The following is a 14714-nucleotide window of genomic DNA, read 5'->3' on the forward strand; positions in this document are numbered from 1 at the left end:
CCTAGTGCCTGGGAGGTGGAACAGGAAAAGACAAGCACAAGAGAAACAGGGCTTCCTTCCACCCTATCCTCAAACAGATGGAAGAGTCACCTGTTCCCAACCAGGCAGGGTGGACAGGGACAGGTGTTCGAGGGAACAGGGACTCACCAGGGATAAAAATTAGAATGACTGTATCTTTCTAAAGCTTAGTAGCCACAATAGAGGTACAATGGATGATGGGTATGACTTCACAGCAGTGGTTCTCAACCTTCCTAATGCTGCAACCCTTTGATACACAGTTCCTCATGCTGTGGTGACTTGAACTCAAGAGATCCGCTTGCCTCTGCCTCCTGAGTGCTGGGATTAAAGGTGTGCGCCACCACATCCAGCCTGAAATTATTTTCATTGCTACCATTATGGATCGTAATGTAAATATCTGATATGCAGGAAATTTGACATTCTACCCCCAAAGGTGTCGTGACCCACACGCTGAAAAGTGCTGCTTTATTTAGAGGATCAAACTGAAGTCAGGAGTGGTAAAAGAGCTACTGAGGACACCATCAATCCTGAGGCAATCTGCCTCTATCCAGTATTATTTATAAGAGAAATAACAGAGCAAAGCAGGGACTTCAGAACAGTTCCTCAGCTGAGTGCAGGCACACTGTGAGGAGACTATTTGAAGCTTTACTGTGGGTCTTGGAATTACCTTTTAAGACACTAAATCTGGGTGGCAAAAGGAGGCTGTGTTATATCCAAATGAACTACTCAAATAAGAAGTGGGGATGTCGATGGTAACAGCACACATCTCTGATCCTAGCACTAGGGAGGCAGAGGCCAGCCTGGTCTACAAAGCAAGGTCCAGGACAGACAGACAGAGCTGTTATACAGAGAAACCTTGCCTTGAAAAACCAAACCGGGGGAAAAAAAAAAAAAAGAAAAAAGTGGGGCTATAGCTTCCACCACAAAGAGTAAAGAGTAAAGAGATGAAGCATCTGTGTAGATATTCCTCAAGTCTATGGAGGGAACTTTGTATACAGACCAAAGTATGAGGAGGCACAGTTCAGATGTAGAACAATTGCCTGGCATGCGTGAGGCTCTGGGTTCCATCGCTAACAAGGCCAGAAACAAAGCTGATTTTTATTAGGAGTCTGGGATTATTGACTTCTGCAAGTTTGGTAGCACTTTTGGAAATAACTTTTTGCAACATCAAACAAAACCTAAGTAGGAAAGCTATCACTGCTGGGTGCGGCCTGCAGCACTGGGAGGGCGAAGGCAAGAAGATCTGAGTTCAAGGCCAGCCTGGGCTCTGTGCTGGACTGTTCTAAAGGGGACTGCAGCTATTACCAATTTGTGCAAGGTACAATGTCACTGTTGGTGAGGAAGTTAACCTAAGTATGTTTTACAGCTATGTATTTTATAGTGATTCTATTGGTTTTGCTGCTGGACTCACACCCAGGGCCTGTACACACCAAGCACCATCAGTTAGAGCCCTCCCTACCTTCACTGCTTTGTAAAAAGATTTATTTGTCTTACATGTATGAATGTTCTGCCTGCATAATGTATGTGCATCAGGTGCATGCCCGGTTCCCCTTGGAGGTTAGAAGGGCATCAGAGCCCCTGGAACTGGAGTTACATGTGAGTGCTGGGAAACTGAATTCAGGTCCTCTGCAAGAACAACAAATGTTCTTATACAATGAGCCATCTCTCCAGCTCCAACTTCACTGCTATTTTTATATAATCCAAAATGGCAAGTGATTTATCATTTCCACAAAACGTAATAAAACTTCACAAAGTATTTATCAACAAGAAAAACCCCAAAACAAATCAACGAAACCAGTGAGAGGTTACCTTGTCTTTGGACTGCCCCTGTCGCGCAATTGCATCGTATTTAATCTTCCCTTCAGGGTCCACCTGAATGGCCAGGGCATTCGACATTTTTTTCTTTCGCCCCATATCCAGTGGATACTGGGCCACATGGATTTCCGGGAAAGCACCTCCATCTCCAAAATCCTGTATAGTACAAGAGAAGAAGTAAAAAAAAGTATTTAGTAGGAAGTAGCAGTTCATTCAAGTTAGGGAATCGATGCTAGGCGTGAGTGGCAGCAGTGAGCCAAGGCGAGGCTTTCACCTTGTGCAGCTGACCTTTAGTGGGCAAAGGTATAAAAGCATACTCTTTGGGTGGAGGAAGTACCATGAAGATCGTGCAGGCCCTGGGAAGAGGCGTTTTCAAGCTTTCAGTACAGTGGCTGTGTGTGACAGCCTGTGCAAAGAGATCATACGAGGGGAAGCCGCAACGGCGAGAAAGCAAATAAAGGAAGATCTGAGGAAAGCATTTGCTTTTTCTTCTTTAGTAAGTAAGGGGTGTGTATGTGTGTGTGTGTGAGAGAGAGAGGTGTGTGTGTGTAATGTGAGAGAGAGAGAGAGGTTTGTGAGTGAGGTGTGTGTGTAAGAGAGGGGAAGGTGGAGGGGGAGAGGTGTGTGTGATGTTTGTGCAGGTGTGGCATGTGTGTGTCTGTGAGAGATAAGTGTGTGCAGGCGCTGGTGTGTGTGTGTGTGTGTGTGTGTGTGTGTGTGATGTGTGTGTGATGTGTGAGCAGGTGTTGGCAGAGGCTAGAAGAGGGGGTCAGATTCGCTGAGCTAGAGTTACATGTAGTTGTGAGCTCCCCGACATGGGTGCTGGAAACTGAACTGGGTCCTCCTGCAAAAGCAGCAGTGTCTTCACTCTCCGAGAATGTAGTGTGGGACTAGTGTAGTGTGTCCTTTTAGAGGACAGAGGAAATGATGCTAAGGTTACATGGACAAGTAAGTCATGGAGGGGCCTTCTCAAGGAACATGCATTTTATGTAAGAGCCTAGAACAAATAAATTTTAGTACAAACCAAAGACTAGTTTTAGCATTCTACACAGACATATCCATAGAGCATCAGGTGAAGCTAATCCCAGGAGAAATGTTAAGAGATGCTCTTAGAATCAGATTCTGTTAACACATCATTTACTCAATGTCACACCAGAGACAAAACAGAAAGGACACACAATGAGTCACACATTTTTCTTTTGGATTGATCCTACCCATGTCCTTGTGATAAGAACAAAGTATAGAATTTGGCCATGATGTTTTAGGGGAAAAACCCCAAAACTCAAAACAAAAAACCTAAAAGTCAAGTTTTTTTCTTGTGACTAAAAGCTAGAAATGTCCTTGGGCCTGTGGGCAACTTCATCCTTGTCAGAGGCCAAGGACGCCAGAAGGAAAGTCAGGTTTTTCCTTATTTCTGTGTTCCTTTCCTGGAAACCACACCGAGGACATGAGCGGAGTGGAAATCGGACTGACCAGCTCACACATGCATCCAGTAAAGCGTTCTTAGCTACAACAACCCCTCCCCCCCCACACACACACCTTCTCTAAGAGCTCTACGATAAAACCCTTCAACAACCCAATCTCTATGGTCTGTGAATTTCATCTTGAATCTGTGAGACAAGAACCCCAAAGCCACTGGCTTGGTATGGCTTTAATGACCATTGAGTTTACAAAATCCTGGCTCACCCGAACCAGTTGCCTTGGGGTTCTTGTCTTATGAATTTGAAGAATGAAATTTATGGACCACACAGGGTAAATTTTAGAAAGGCATCTGCTATGCTGGCCAGGATGGCCCCCAACTCCTAAGCCAAAGTGATCCTATTTCAGTGGGATGACACCTAAGCTACCACCCAGGTTCACATCTCTAACAGTGACTATACATCCTCACAAGAATGAGAACTCTAATTTTTAAAGTAGAATAGTGTTCCGCCAATAATTTGTAGTGTTGAATATTTCTAAAAGCCTCTGGAGATCAAGTCTAACTCACACTTGAGCATTCTCGGAAGGAGAGAACTCAGGCTCACAAACTGTACATGTTCTGGGCGAGGTGGCATACCCTCTTTAATCCCAGCACTCCGGAGGAGGCACAGGTGGAAGGAAGAAGGGTATCTGAGTTTGAGGCCAGCAAATTTTAGGCTAGCCAGGCTGCACAGTGAGACCCAGTCTCTAAAACCTCAAAAGACTCCTCAAGATCTCATAGCTAGCACATGTGCAGAATGCAAACCCAGGTAACTGGACTTCAAAAGCTTTACCTCGTGTGGGTGTGTGATGTACATGCCAGTGTGCAGGGCAGGCAGGCACCCATCTACAGGCATACAGAGGTCAGAACAGGAGTTTAGGTGTCTACTTCTACCACTCTTCACACTATTGCCTTGAGACAGGGCCTCTCACTGGACCCAGAAACTCTCTATTTTCTGGCGAGGCTGGCTGGCAAGCTCTTGGAATCCAGCCGCCCTTGGCCCACAAGTGCTGGGATTACAGGTGTTTATGTGAGTGCCGAGGGACTCGCATTCATCTCCTCATGCTTGAGAGCAAGTGCTCTTACCCACGGAGTCAGTCTCCCCAGGTACAGCCGGGCTGTTGTTTTAATACCATGAAATACCTTTTAGTTAAAACAAAAAACAAAAAACAAAAAACAAGCCGGGCGGTGGTGGTGCACGCCTTTAATCCCAGCACTTGGGAGGCAGAGCCAGGCAGATCTCTGTGAGTTCGAGGTCAGCCTGGTCTCCACAGTGAGTTCTAGGAAAGGTGCAAAGTTACAAAGAGAAACCCTGTCTCGAAAAACCAAAAAAAAAAAAAAAAAAGGAAAACAAAAGAAAAATACCCAAGACTTTCTGAGCAATGACAGGTCCCCCTACTCCATATTTTTTTAAAAATTAATGTCTTCCCCCAGGAAAGGGTCTCAGTACATTAACTTTGGCTGGCCTGGAACTCACTATGTAGACTTGGCTGGCTTCGAAATCATAGAGATTCCCAAATGCTGGAATTAAAGGCACAGGCCACTAAGCCTTTAAATCTGTTAAGTCTATACAAATATTCCAAAAAAAAAACAAAAAAAAAAAAAAACAAAAAAAAAACCTAAAAAACAAAACCAAAAACAAGAACAAAAAAAGCCGCCAAAACCAAAAAACCTGCTGAAATCTAAACTACTTTTGGTCCTAAGTATATTATGTAAGGTATACTCAATCTATATTACCAAGAATGTTAGAGGAAACATTGAAATTCATCAATAAGAGGGTATTTATTGAAAAATAAATTCATTTTTATAAGGTTTTTTTTTTCCCACACACTATTTCATTAGGTCTTGGATGTGAATTCCTATGAACAATATGCTTATTTACTGGAGGGTTTAAAGTTTTGAAAACCAACAGAATAAAGTGAAAAGAGGTATTTTCCTGAAAATTAGGCAGAAATAAAGATTGCCTAAGAAAAGTGCTTCCTGTACGCAGAGCATCAATTTGACACATGCTCAGCTTTGCTGGAGTTCTTCGACTGTAATCAGCACTTCAGAACTGTAGCTGTGGCATTATGTGGTCATTAAGCCTGCCAGAAAATCACAGCCTTTACTCCGAAAACTAGACCAAAATGCCGTCTTCACAGAACTGCCACTCCCTTCAAAGCATCCCAGGCATTTTCAGATTAGCTGGCCATGAGTTTGATTTCCAAATGAACTGCTCTGGTCCACCAGGATACACGAAACCTTTGATAATCAATTAGGACTATCAAAGCCAACAGCCAGCAGATGTCATCAAGCTCAGAGGCTCCCTTGTGTGGGAAACGAGGCCTGCTGTCCCCACTCTGTAATCTGGGAACGGGCCCCCAAAAGCACATTTTTAACCACTCTAGAGTTCTATCAGAGCAGGCCCCACTACCTCATGGCGACTATCTTGCTGTGCACCTCACTAATTCCAGAGAGAACAAAACCAAGAACAAAATCCTTTCCTAACAACTGCAGGACTGGCCTTCATATAGCAGAATTCCTAAAGACCAGATAAAAAGAGAGAAAACCAAAGCAAAACAAATCCCCAAACAACAGAAACATCAGAGAAAACCCCACAAAAGCCCAGGGCTATGCTGGAACAAGGCAGGGAGGCTCTTACGAGGTGCTCATTTCCTCTAGAGCTGACGGAGTGGGCAGAGGCAGGCACACACAGCTTCGGGCGAGTGCTAAGCAGTGCTTCTATTTCCACACTACAGACACCCTGGGCAGACTGAAGAGAAGGCAGAGACCTCGTCTGTAAGGCAGACAAGGGTCTGGAGAAGGGGCTGGCTGCTCCAGAGTGCTGGCTGCTCTTTGCAGAGAACTCAGGTTTGGTTCCCAGGCCCCACAAGGTGGCTCACAACCACCTGTAACCCCAGTTCCATGAGACCCAAGGCCCTCTTCTGCACGTGGTACACAGATATGCAGGCAAACACCCTTACGTATAAAATAAATGAATCTTAAAATAAAACAAAACAGCCGGGCGGTGGTGGCGCACGCCTTCAATCCCAGCACTTGGGAGGCAGAGGCAGGCAGGTCTCTGTGAGTTCGAGGTCTGCCTGGTCTACAAATGAGTTCCAGGACAGCCAGGACTGTTACACAGAGAAACCCTGTCTCGAAAAAGAAAAAAACAAAACAAAACACAAACAGTAGTAACTGGGTACAAAAATGGTGTAGTTCATTCAGAATGTTAGAGCATGGTCAGGAAATGGAGGAAAACTTGTAGGAATGAGAATACTGGGAGAGAGAAAAAGGCTTAATGAAAGCAGAGATTCTGCTTTGTTTTCAGACAGGGTTTCTCTATATGTAGTGCTGGCTGTCTTGGAACTCACTCTGTAGACCAGGCTGGCCTTTTGAACTCAGAGATCCACCTGCTTCTGTCAAGGAAATTTGTTCTTTGGAGACAAATAAGAAGTATGAAAGGACCATTCCAAATTCTTCTCTGCTTATACTCACTCCTAAAAATGTATGTAATATCACGACAAGGCATGTGCTAACATTCTCAAACTGGAGATTTAAAAAGCACACAAGAGAATTAAGTCAGCAGAGGAGACACCACCGGGTTTTTCCCTGAAGGAACGTTCTCTCTGAGTTATGACATGGTATTATTCTCATTGCTGGAGGTGGGGCGGGAGTGGACACAATTCAAATGCAAACCCCACTCTGATTCTTCTCCTTACAAAGATTTCAAATTTTTATTTATTATTATTAGTATATGTCTGTGTATATGAGACAGAGAGGGAGGGAAGGAAGGAGGGAGGGAGAGAAAGAGAGATGAGCGGGGCACATTCACATGCCACAGTGCTTGTAAAAAAGTTTGGGGACAGGTTCTCCTTTTCTGCTGTGGGTTCTGGGAATCAAATTGTCAGGTTTGTTGGTGAGAGCCGCTGCCTCCTGGGCCATCTGCTCCATCTTTTATTTGTTTCTTACTCTCCCATTATTGTTCATGGGCTGGAAGATCTACTTATGTAAAAGTACGCTACTTCCTTTTGTATAAGTTCAACACTTCAGCACAATAAGAAGCAAAAACAGTGATTCTCTCCTGATCACAAACAGTGACAATAAGCAAGAGGAAAATGTCTTTGGAAGGAAGAACATGCTTTCAGAACTTACTATCATTATTTCCATCACATTGCTGTTAACAATCATTCTCCAGGGTTTAAATTTATTGTACAAATGTACAATAATAAATTTCAGCCCACACTTACTTCTAACAAGCGCGGAATCCAGCCTTTCCGGTATCCGTATGGGGGAGGCTCCCTTCGAGAGGAGACCAGCGAGGTCTGCCGCGATCTCTGAGATCTTGCTCTTTCTTCAGCTTCAAGTTGGTCCTGAGATAGCTGAGTGGGCGCAGGTAAAAAGCTACAGGAAACCAGAATTAAACACCAAACACAGAATTAAAAACCAAACACATTTAATTATTACAATTCAGCTACAATTTTCCTTTGCTCGGCCAACAGACTTTTCAATGGTTTATAGAAGCATTCAGTATTTATCACTTTCTCAGAGACACACAGTGAAAAGCCCTTGACCATACCAAGGGCAAACAGTTGTCCGGACTTAAAAACTAACAGGTATTTTTACATTGGTTGACAAGCTACCAAACTCTGTACTTCCGTACTTTACACAGAAGCCAACCTCCAGTGCATTGTTTCCTAAGAATCTTTCCTGATTTTTGTTTTAACCAGGTCTAGTCAGGTAGCCCAGGCTGGTCTTGAACCTGCCACCCTCTGGCCTCAGCTTCTGGAGTTGGGTTTATAGATAAATGTCAACACTACTGTGCTTTCCTATTCTGGGGAGGAGACAGGGTCTCGCTGTGTAGATCTGCTGCTTCTCCGGCGCTGGGATTAAAGGTCTGCTTTTATGTTACTTTTATGTGCCTGACTTTTAACTACTTTAATGTTGATAAAAAGTGGCAAGAACTAGTCAGGCGGTGGTGGCGCACACCTTTAATCCCAGCACTAGAGAGTCAGAGGTGGGCGGATCTCTGTGAGTTTGAGGCCAGCCTGGTCTACAGAGCAAGTTCCAGGACAGCCAAGACTGTTACACAGAGAAACCCTGTCCCAGAAACCTGACCCCCCCCCCAAAAAAAAAGAAAAAGAAAAAGAAAAAGAAAGAAAGAAAAATAAAAATGAACAACAATCTTGCCTACAGACCAATCTTAAGGGCCTGGCAGTGGTGGTGTTATGCCTTTAATCCCAGCCCTAGGGAGGCAGAGGCAGAGGCAGGTGGATCTCTGTGAGTTCGAGGCCAGCATGGTCTACAGAGTGAGATTCAAGACAGGCTCCAAAGCTACACAGAGAAACCCTGTCGGGGGTGTGGGGGGTGGGGGTGTGGGGAAGAGCTACAGTATACAGACTAACCAAGCAGAAAAAAGAAAGACTACTAGAAGCATATGTAAATATTTTCCCAAGGGGATCTAGCTTAGAATGAAATTTAAAACACAATAGGTCAAAGAACTACAGCAGAAATCCTGAACGTGTAGCTACTTACTACTTAGTCATAGAATCCTTTTTACTAATTCTTCCTAAACTTTGTGTATTGTAACTATTACCACAAGGATATCCAAATTCAAAAACAACAACAACAAAAAAAGATAACCAGTAGGTAAGTATTTTTAAGGAAAGATAGAAGTCAAGTTCCTTGTTAACTCCTGGCTAACAAACATACTTGAATAAGCAGGGAAACTATTTATTTATTTAAAAAATACACACTGATGACTTGGTGCAGGCAATATTCTAAGCAGATACTGAGAATGTCTACTCGGAAAGATTCTATGTGGTCTTGTAAAGAGGGATAATCACGCAAATGCAAATTACAGAACCAGGAAGAGCTAAGGAAGGGCGCAGTGGGTGTGGCAGCATACACCAGTAGGATCAAATCCAGACTGGGGATCCAAATTCAAAACCCACCCCTGCAACTTAAAAACACAGGGAAGTTACCTGCTCTGAAACAGCTGCCCCATAGCAAAAGGTAAGAGATCTACCTCGTGAGGTGCTACATGAGAACATTCACGAACCAGTCAGGAGCGTCTAATACTAACTACTTCATGTATGTCCCACAGATGTCTGATCCCCCAGCTGGGGTTGGCTGTGCACTTATGCCCTCTAGGCCATGTGCACACCACCTGTCTTTCTGTATCGCAATCATCTATTCGCTCATCGGTCCTCTTACCAGAATGAGCAACCTGAGGAGAGGAATCACAACTTCTGCTCCTTTTGCCCCTCACTGTCCAGGCCCTGTCTGGTGACACGGATTCACTGTCTGTCACAGTCACTGCTATACATCACTGCAACTTTAAACCTCCTCCACTTTACTTAAACAAGCCAGCTCAAAACCTTTATTTTTGTCATTCCCTTTGCCATAAAATATTAAACGTGATGTGACTGGAATGTTTTTAAACTTACTCATTGTGGGTGTGTGGCATGTGCATCCTAGAGATATTTACCCTGCCCAAATCAAACTAGTCATTGTTCCACAAATTTTAATTACTTTTTTCCTTTTTCTTTGTTTTTAATTTTTTGAGATAAGGTCTTACTATGTAGCCTTGGCTCTCCTGGAACTTTCTATGTAGACCAGGCTGATCCCAATCTCACAGAGATCTGCTTCTCTCTGCCTACAGAGTGCTAGGATTAAAGGCATGCACCACCACACCCAGCAAAAATGATATTTTTCTTTAGTTTGTGTAGGAGCGGGGGTGCGTATTTATGCCATGGCACCGTCAGAGGTCAGAGGACAACTTGTGGGAGTCAGTTCTTTCTTTCCACCACGTGGGGCTCACGGATGGAACTCAGATCTTGGAGCTTCGCATTTATTATCTGAATGCATTACTGACTGTTTTATGTAATCTCTCTCCTAATAGAAGTAAGCTCTGTGAGGACAGTAAGTAAAAAAGACACAGGAAGTTTACCTTACCATCTCACCAAGTAATCAACCCGACACCAGATATGGGTAGTACTTTCCCACACACCAAGCAAACAAGCGATGCACCAGAAGACTGTAGTAGGACACTTCCTGATCTAATCCAGATCCCAGAGACTGAGGACTCAATTCCACAAAACTGCCTCTGCTTCCAATTGACAACTGCCAAGACTTGGTCACCAGTCTGTCGGTCGTCCTGTCCCGGTTGCGTTGTGCCCCTGCCCCCCACCCCCCGGTGACAGGGTTTCTCTGTGTAGTTTTGATGCCTGTCCTGGATCTTGCTCTGTAGACTAGGCTGGCTTCGAACACACAGAGTTCTACCTGGCTCTGCTGGGATTAAAGGCGTGCACCACCACCGGGTGGATACCAGTACTTTTGTTCCACTGGCTACAAACTAGGGTCCCTGCTCCCCGCCCTCAACAGGGTTTCTCTGTGTAACAGCCCTGGCTGTCCTAGAATTAGCTCTGTAGACCAGGCTGGACTCAAACTCAGAGATCCGCCTGCCTCTGCCTCCTGAGTGCTGGGATTAAAGGCGTGCGCCACCACCAGGTCTACTGTTTTAAATATTAAATATTCTCTTCAGGTTCAGTATAGAGATGCGCTGAGATGGATTTCAGGTGACCAGGTCCTTTAGCAAAGGCAGCCCCTGGCAGCAGGAGAAGCTGGAATACGGTAGAGACACAGCAGCCATCAGCAGCAGAACTGAGGCAACACCTTACGTTAATAAAGGTTATAGGGAGAAGGTTCTGCACTTAGCCGGTTAGTGAAGGGAGAAGGCGTGTCCTCCACTACAGGTGCAGCCTCTGGGACCTAGCACCCTCTCCTTCCCCCACTTGGGTAAGATTCATTTGCTGGGACAGTTCATGAAACTAAACCAACAAAAATCCCAACACATTCCCTTGTTCACCATTTTTAAAAATAGATCTCTTTCACTTTCCCGAGTATGAGTGCTTTGCCTGCATGTCTGTCTGTGCATCACATACATGCCCAGGGCCCACAGAGACTGGGAGAGGGCGTCCGATTCCTAAAACCAGTTACAGATGGTTGCGAGTCACTGTGGAGGTGCTGGCAACTGAACCAGGTCCTCTGCAAGAACCGCCAGTGCTCTTAATCACCGAGCTGTCTCTCCAGTCCACACTTGCTAGTTTTTACAAGGGACACTAAAAAACATACTAACAAATGCCAGCTCAAAGCTCTGTGGTCCCCAAGCCTGGCCATTTTGAGACTTCATCTGTCACTGCTTTGTTAAGCACACAGTACACACCACACCACTGGCACTGTTCTTGAGTGCATTCATTCCAAACTCTACCTTTCCCCCTCAAAACCTCACCAATCTATACTACAGTGCCTGAAGAACACTCAAACGTTTGCTATCTGTAACACTGACAGTCTGCATAACTCACTCCAATTTTTCTGGTACTAAGGCTAGTACTACACAAATAAGCATTTTCTGTTGGCTGTAATTTCATTTCTGTTCCGTTATTAAAATCCTCTGGCAAAGAACAGTTTTAAAGGAGGAGGGGCTTATCTGGCTTACAATTCCAAGTCACAACCCACCATAGGATGTCAAGGCAGAACTCAAAAGGCAGCTAGTGAAATCTCACTCACAATCAAGAGCAAGAGAGACTCGCTTTCTTGCAGAGAAGGAAGGAGAGAGAGGCAGCAGGCAGGCAGGCAAGACACCACATAAACTGCGTGATGGTTGGCAGACTGGCTTTATGCTCATCCAGCTTTAACTGTTCAGGACCACTTGCCTAGAGAATGGTGCTGCCCATAGTGCTGTGGATCTTCCTGCATCTATCTACTAGCAAGAAAAACAATTCCCTACAGACACGTCTACAGGCCAATCTGATCTAGGCAACCTCGTCTGATGTCTTTTTACCAGGTGTGTTAACATAGTTGCTATGTTCTCTTTTCTTTCTTTCTGACCTTAAACCAGCTATATAGACCAGGTTAGCCTCGGAACTCAAGAGACCCTCCTGCCTGCAGTTTTCATCTGTGTATTTACTTGTCCATCTTTCCGGTGGCAAAAAAATAACATTTCATTCTATACAAACGCTCTCTAGCACAAAGCAGGACAACGAACAGTAGCTCCCGTGACCAAAACGCCTTTAGGATTCGTACTGTTACAAGCTAGGAAAATATGAGAAGTGGGTTTAACAGGTGAAGGATAATGTCCTAAAATGAACATCTGCTTTACACCCAATCAGACTTCTCCTGCTGAGTTCACATGGAAAGTTTTTCCACTCGGAGCAACTAGGAGTTACATAACTTTGTGGAAATCTCCCACTTAGCACCTTTTTCTTAAAGGATGGGTGCACTTTACATACGGTAACCAAGGCAACCAGGAACAGCAAAAGTCGGAGGTGGTTCTATGTACAAAAGAAATTCTAAGGTCCAAAGTTAAAGCGCGGAGCATTTAGTAAACAGCAGCTGCCAATTTAAAAATATTTGGTCGGTTCTGAGACATTCCCAACTCCTGCTTTTTGCAAAAATCTTTGTTTCTGAAAAGAGAGTACTAGAGAAAGGGGAAAGCCCAAAGCATACAAGCGGCTGGAAAGCCACACACAAGACTGGCGCGCTTTGCTCAGCAGGGATAATTCAGCCGCTGCTTTCCACCGCGCATCGCGTCCGCCTCAGCCGGGGTCGGCAGGGCGCTCGCCAACCTGCCGCGCTGCTTACGCGAAGCACACGTGAGCTCCTCCGCACGAGGCCACGCCGTGGCTCTCGGCCCCAGGGAAAGGGCGAACTCAACCCGGGAAGCCTCTAAAGAGAGACCCCGGCTTTGGCGCGGCCTAGTCGCCAAGGAAGCCCGCGAGAGGTTATAGCCATGGTCTCGGCCAGGGTCCCTCTGCGCCCCAGGCCAGGTCACTGCCCACACAGTCCGGGCAGAAAAAAAGGAAAAGATGGGTACTCCCAGACCCTTCCGTATCGAGGACCCAAATCAACAACCCACCTGGTGAGCGCCATCTTCTTCCGCTTCTTCCAGCGCAAGCCACAGCGTCGCGGGGCGGGTCTTGCCCGGGAACGAGGAACACAATGGAAGAAGTGCTCACTGCGCAGGCGCCGTGGCCGAAAGGCCCTATGGACTTTGTAGTTCTTTGAGCGGGAATGGTGCTGGCCTCTCTCAAGGAGAGAAAGTGGTTTTGGAGAGCTAACAGCGACTCCCCTAACGAAGGAAATTCCTTACATTTATGGGTGTTACAGGGGAGAGGCTCTCTGAGTTTAGCAGATCAGTAGTGATGATACAAGGTAGGATTTAAAGCCATAATTTGGGAAGCTAATACTATTATCTACCTCCACCTTAAGGCTGCTACACCTAGGATCTTTTTTTTTGTTTTGTTTTGTTTTGTTTTTTCGAGACAGGATTTCTCTGTATAACAGTTCTGGCTGTCCTGGAACTCACTATGTAGACCAGGCTGGCCTCGAACTCACTGAGCTCCGCCTGCCTCTGCCTCCCAAGTGCTGGAATTAAAGGCGTGCGCCACCCCTGCCCGGCCTACACCTAGGATCTTATCCGTATTGAATAAGATGTAAAGCATAACTGCTCCCCATTTGTACAGCAGCCTCCCTGCTTATAGCTGATAGTTCGGTTAGTAGTCGTCTACTTTACATTCTGCTCCAGGAATGCATTATTTTTAAGTGTGTGTAGGGGGCAAACAGAGAAGGTGCTGGAAATGAAGATCAAGAAGCTTAGATTTAATTCAACAGATGATTTGGAGCTGAAGGAGAATTTAGGTAGAGATTCTGGGTGAAAGAGACAGATAAGAAAGACAACTTCTGAGACCGAGTTTATCTGTGTAATCCCGGCTGTTAAACTCGCTCTATAGACCAGGCTGCCTCGAACTCAGATCCTCTTGCCTCTGACCCCAAGTGCTGGGGGATTAAAGGCGTGTGCCACCACTACACTGACTCAAGAAAGAATTATTGAGATAGGCTAGGTTTCTATGGTAATGAGAGACAAAAAAAGGCTACGGGGACAATGTTAAAATAGTTAGGGGTTGGGGATTTAGCTCAGTGGTAGAGCACTTGCTAGGCTTGGGGGGGGGGGGGGAATAGTTAATGTGGGAAAACAGTAAGGCATAGACCAAACCCTGGGATATAGGATTGAAAGAAAGGGATGGAAGTGTTCTCACAGACAATTCTCATTTTTCACAGAGGCTTATCATTTGGGGTGTCATGATGGTCCCTCATTGCCCTAGGGGTATATAAAGAACAACAATTTTACTACAACATAATTCAGAAAGTGGATCTGTAAAACTGATTTGGGGATTCAGTAGCTTGCTGCCAAGCTTAACCACCTGAGTTCAGTCCTAGGACCCACTTGGTAGAGGGAGAAAACTGAGTCCATCAAGTTGTTCTCCGACCATAAAGGTACTGTGGAAGTTACACACACACACACACACACACACACACACACACGTTTATTTTCAAATGACTTGCAATGGGCAGTGCTTCTGTTTAGTTCTGGGGGGGTGGG

General features: G+C 45.2%; 1 protein-coding gene across 1 annotated transcript in view; it reads right to left on the reverse strand.

Annotated features, from left to right (window-relative positions):
* Nucleotides 1-13293, reverse strand: part of Snw1 (SNW domain containing 1) — a 34065-nt gene extending 20772 nt beyond the window's left edge. The window contains exons 1-3 of the mRNA XM_006990324.4: nucleotides 13191-13293; nucleotides 7522-7675; nucleotides 1828-1989 (exon numbers count right to left, since the gene is read on the reverse strand). Coding sequence (XP_006990386.1) covers nucleotides 1828-1989; nucleotides 7522-7675; nucleotides 13191-13204 — 330 coding nt within the window. The 5' untranslated portion in view covers nucleotides 13205-13293. The remainder of the gene's footprint in view (nucleotides 1-1827; nucleotides 1990-7521; nucleotides 7676-13190) is intronic.
* Between the last annotated feature and the right edge of the window lie 1421 nt (nucleotides 13294-14714).

Source organism: Peromyscus maniculatus, chromosome 14 (assembly GCF_049852395.1).
Source record: "Peromyscus maniculatus bairdii isolate BWxNUB_F1_BW_parent chromosome 14, HU_Pman_BW_mat_3.1, whole genome shotgun sequence".
Classification (NCBI taxonomy): Eukaryota; Metazoa; Chordata; class Mammalia; order Rodentia; family Cricetidae; genus Peromyscus; species Peromyscus maniculatus.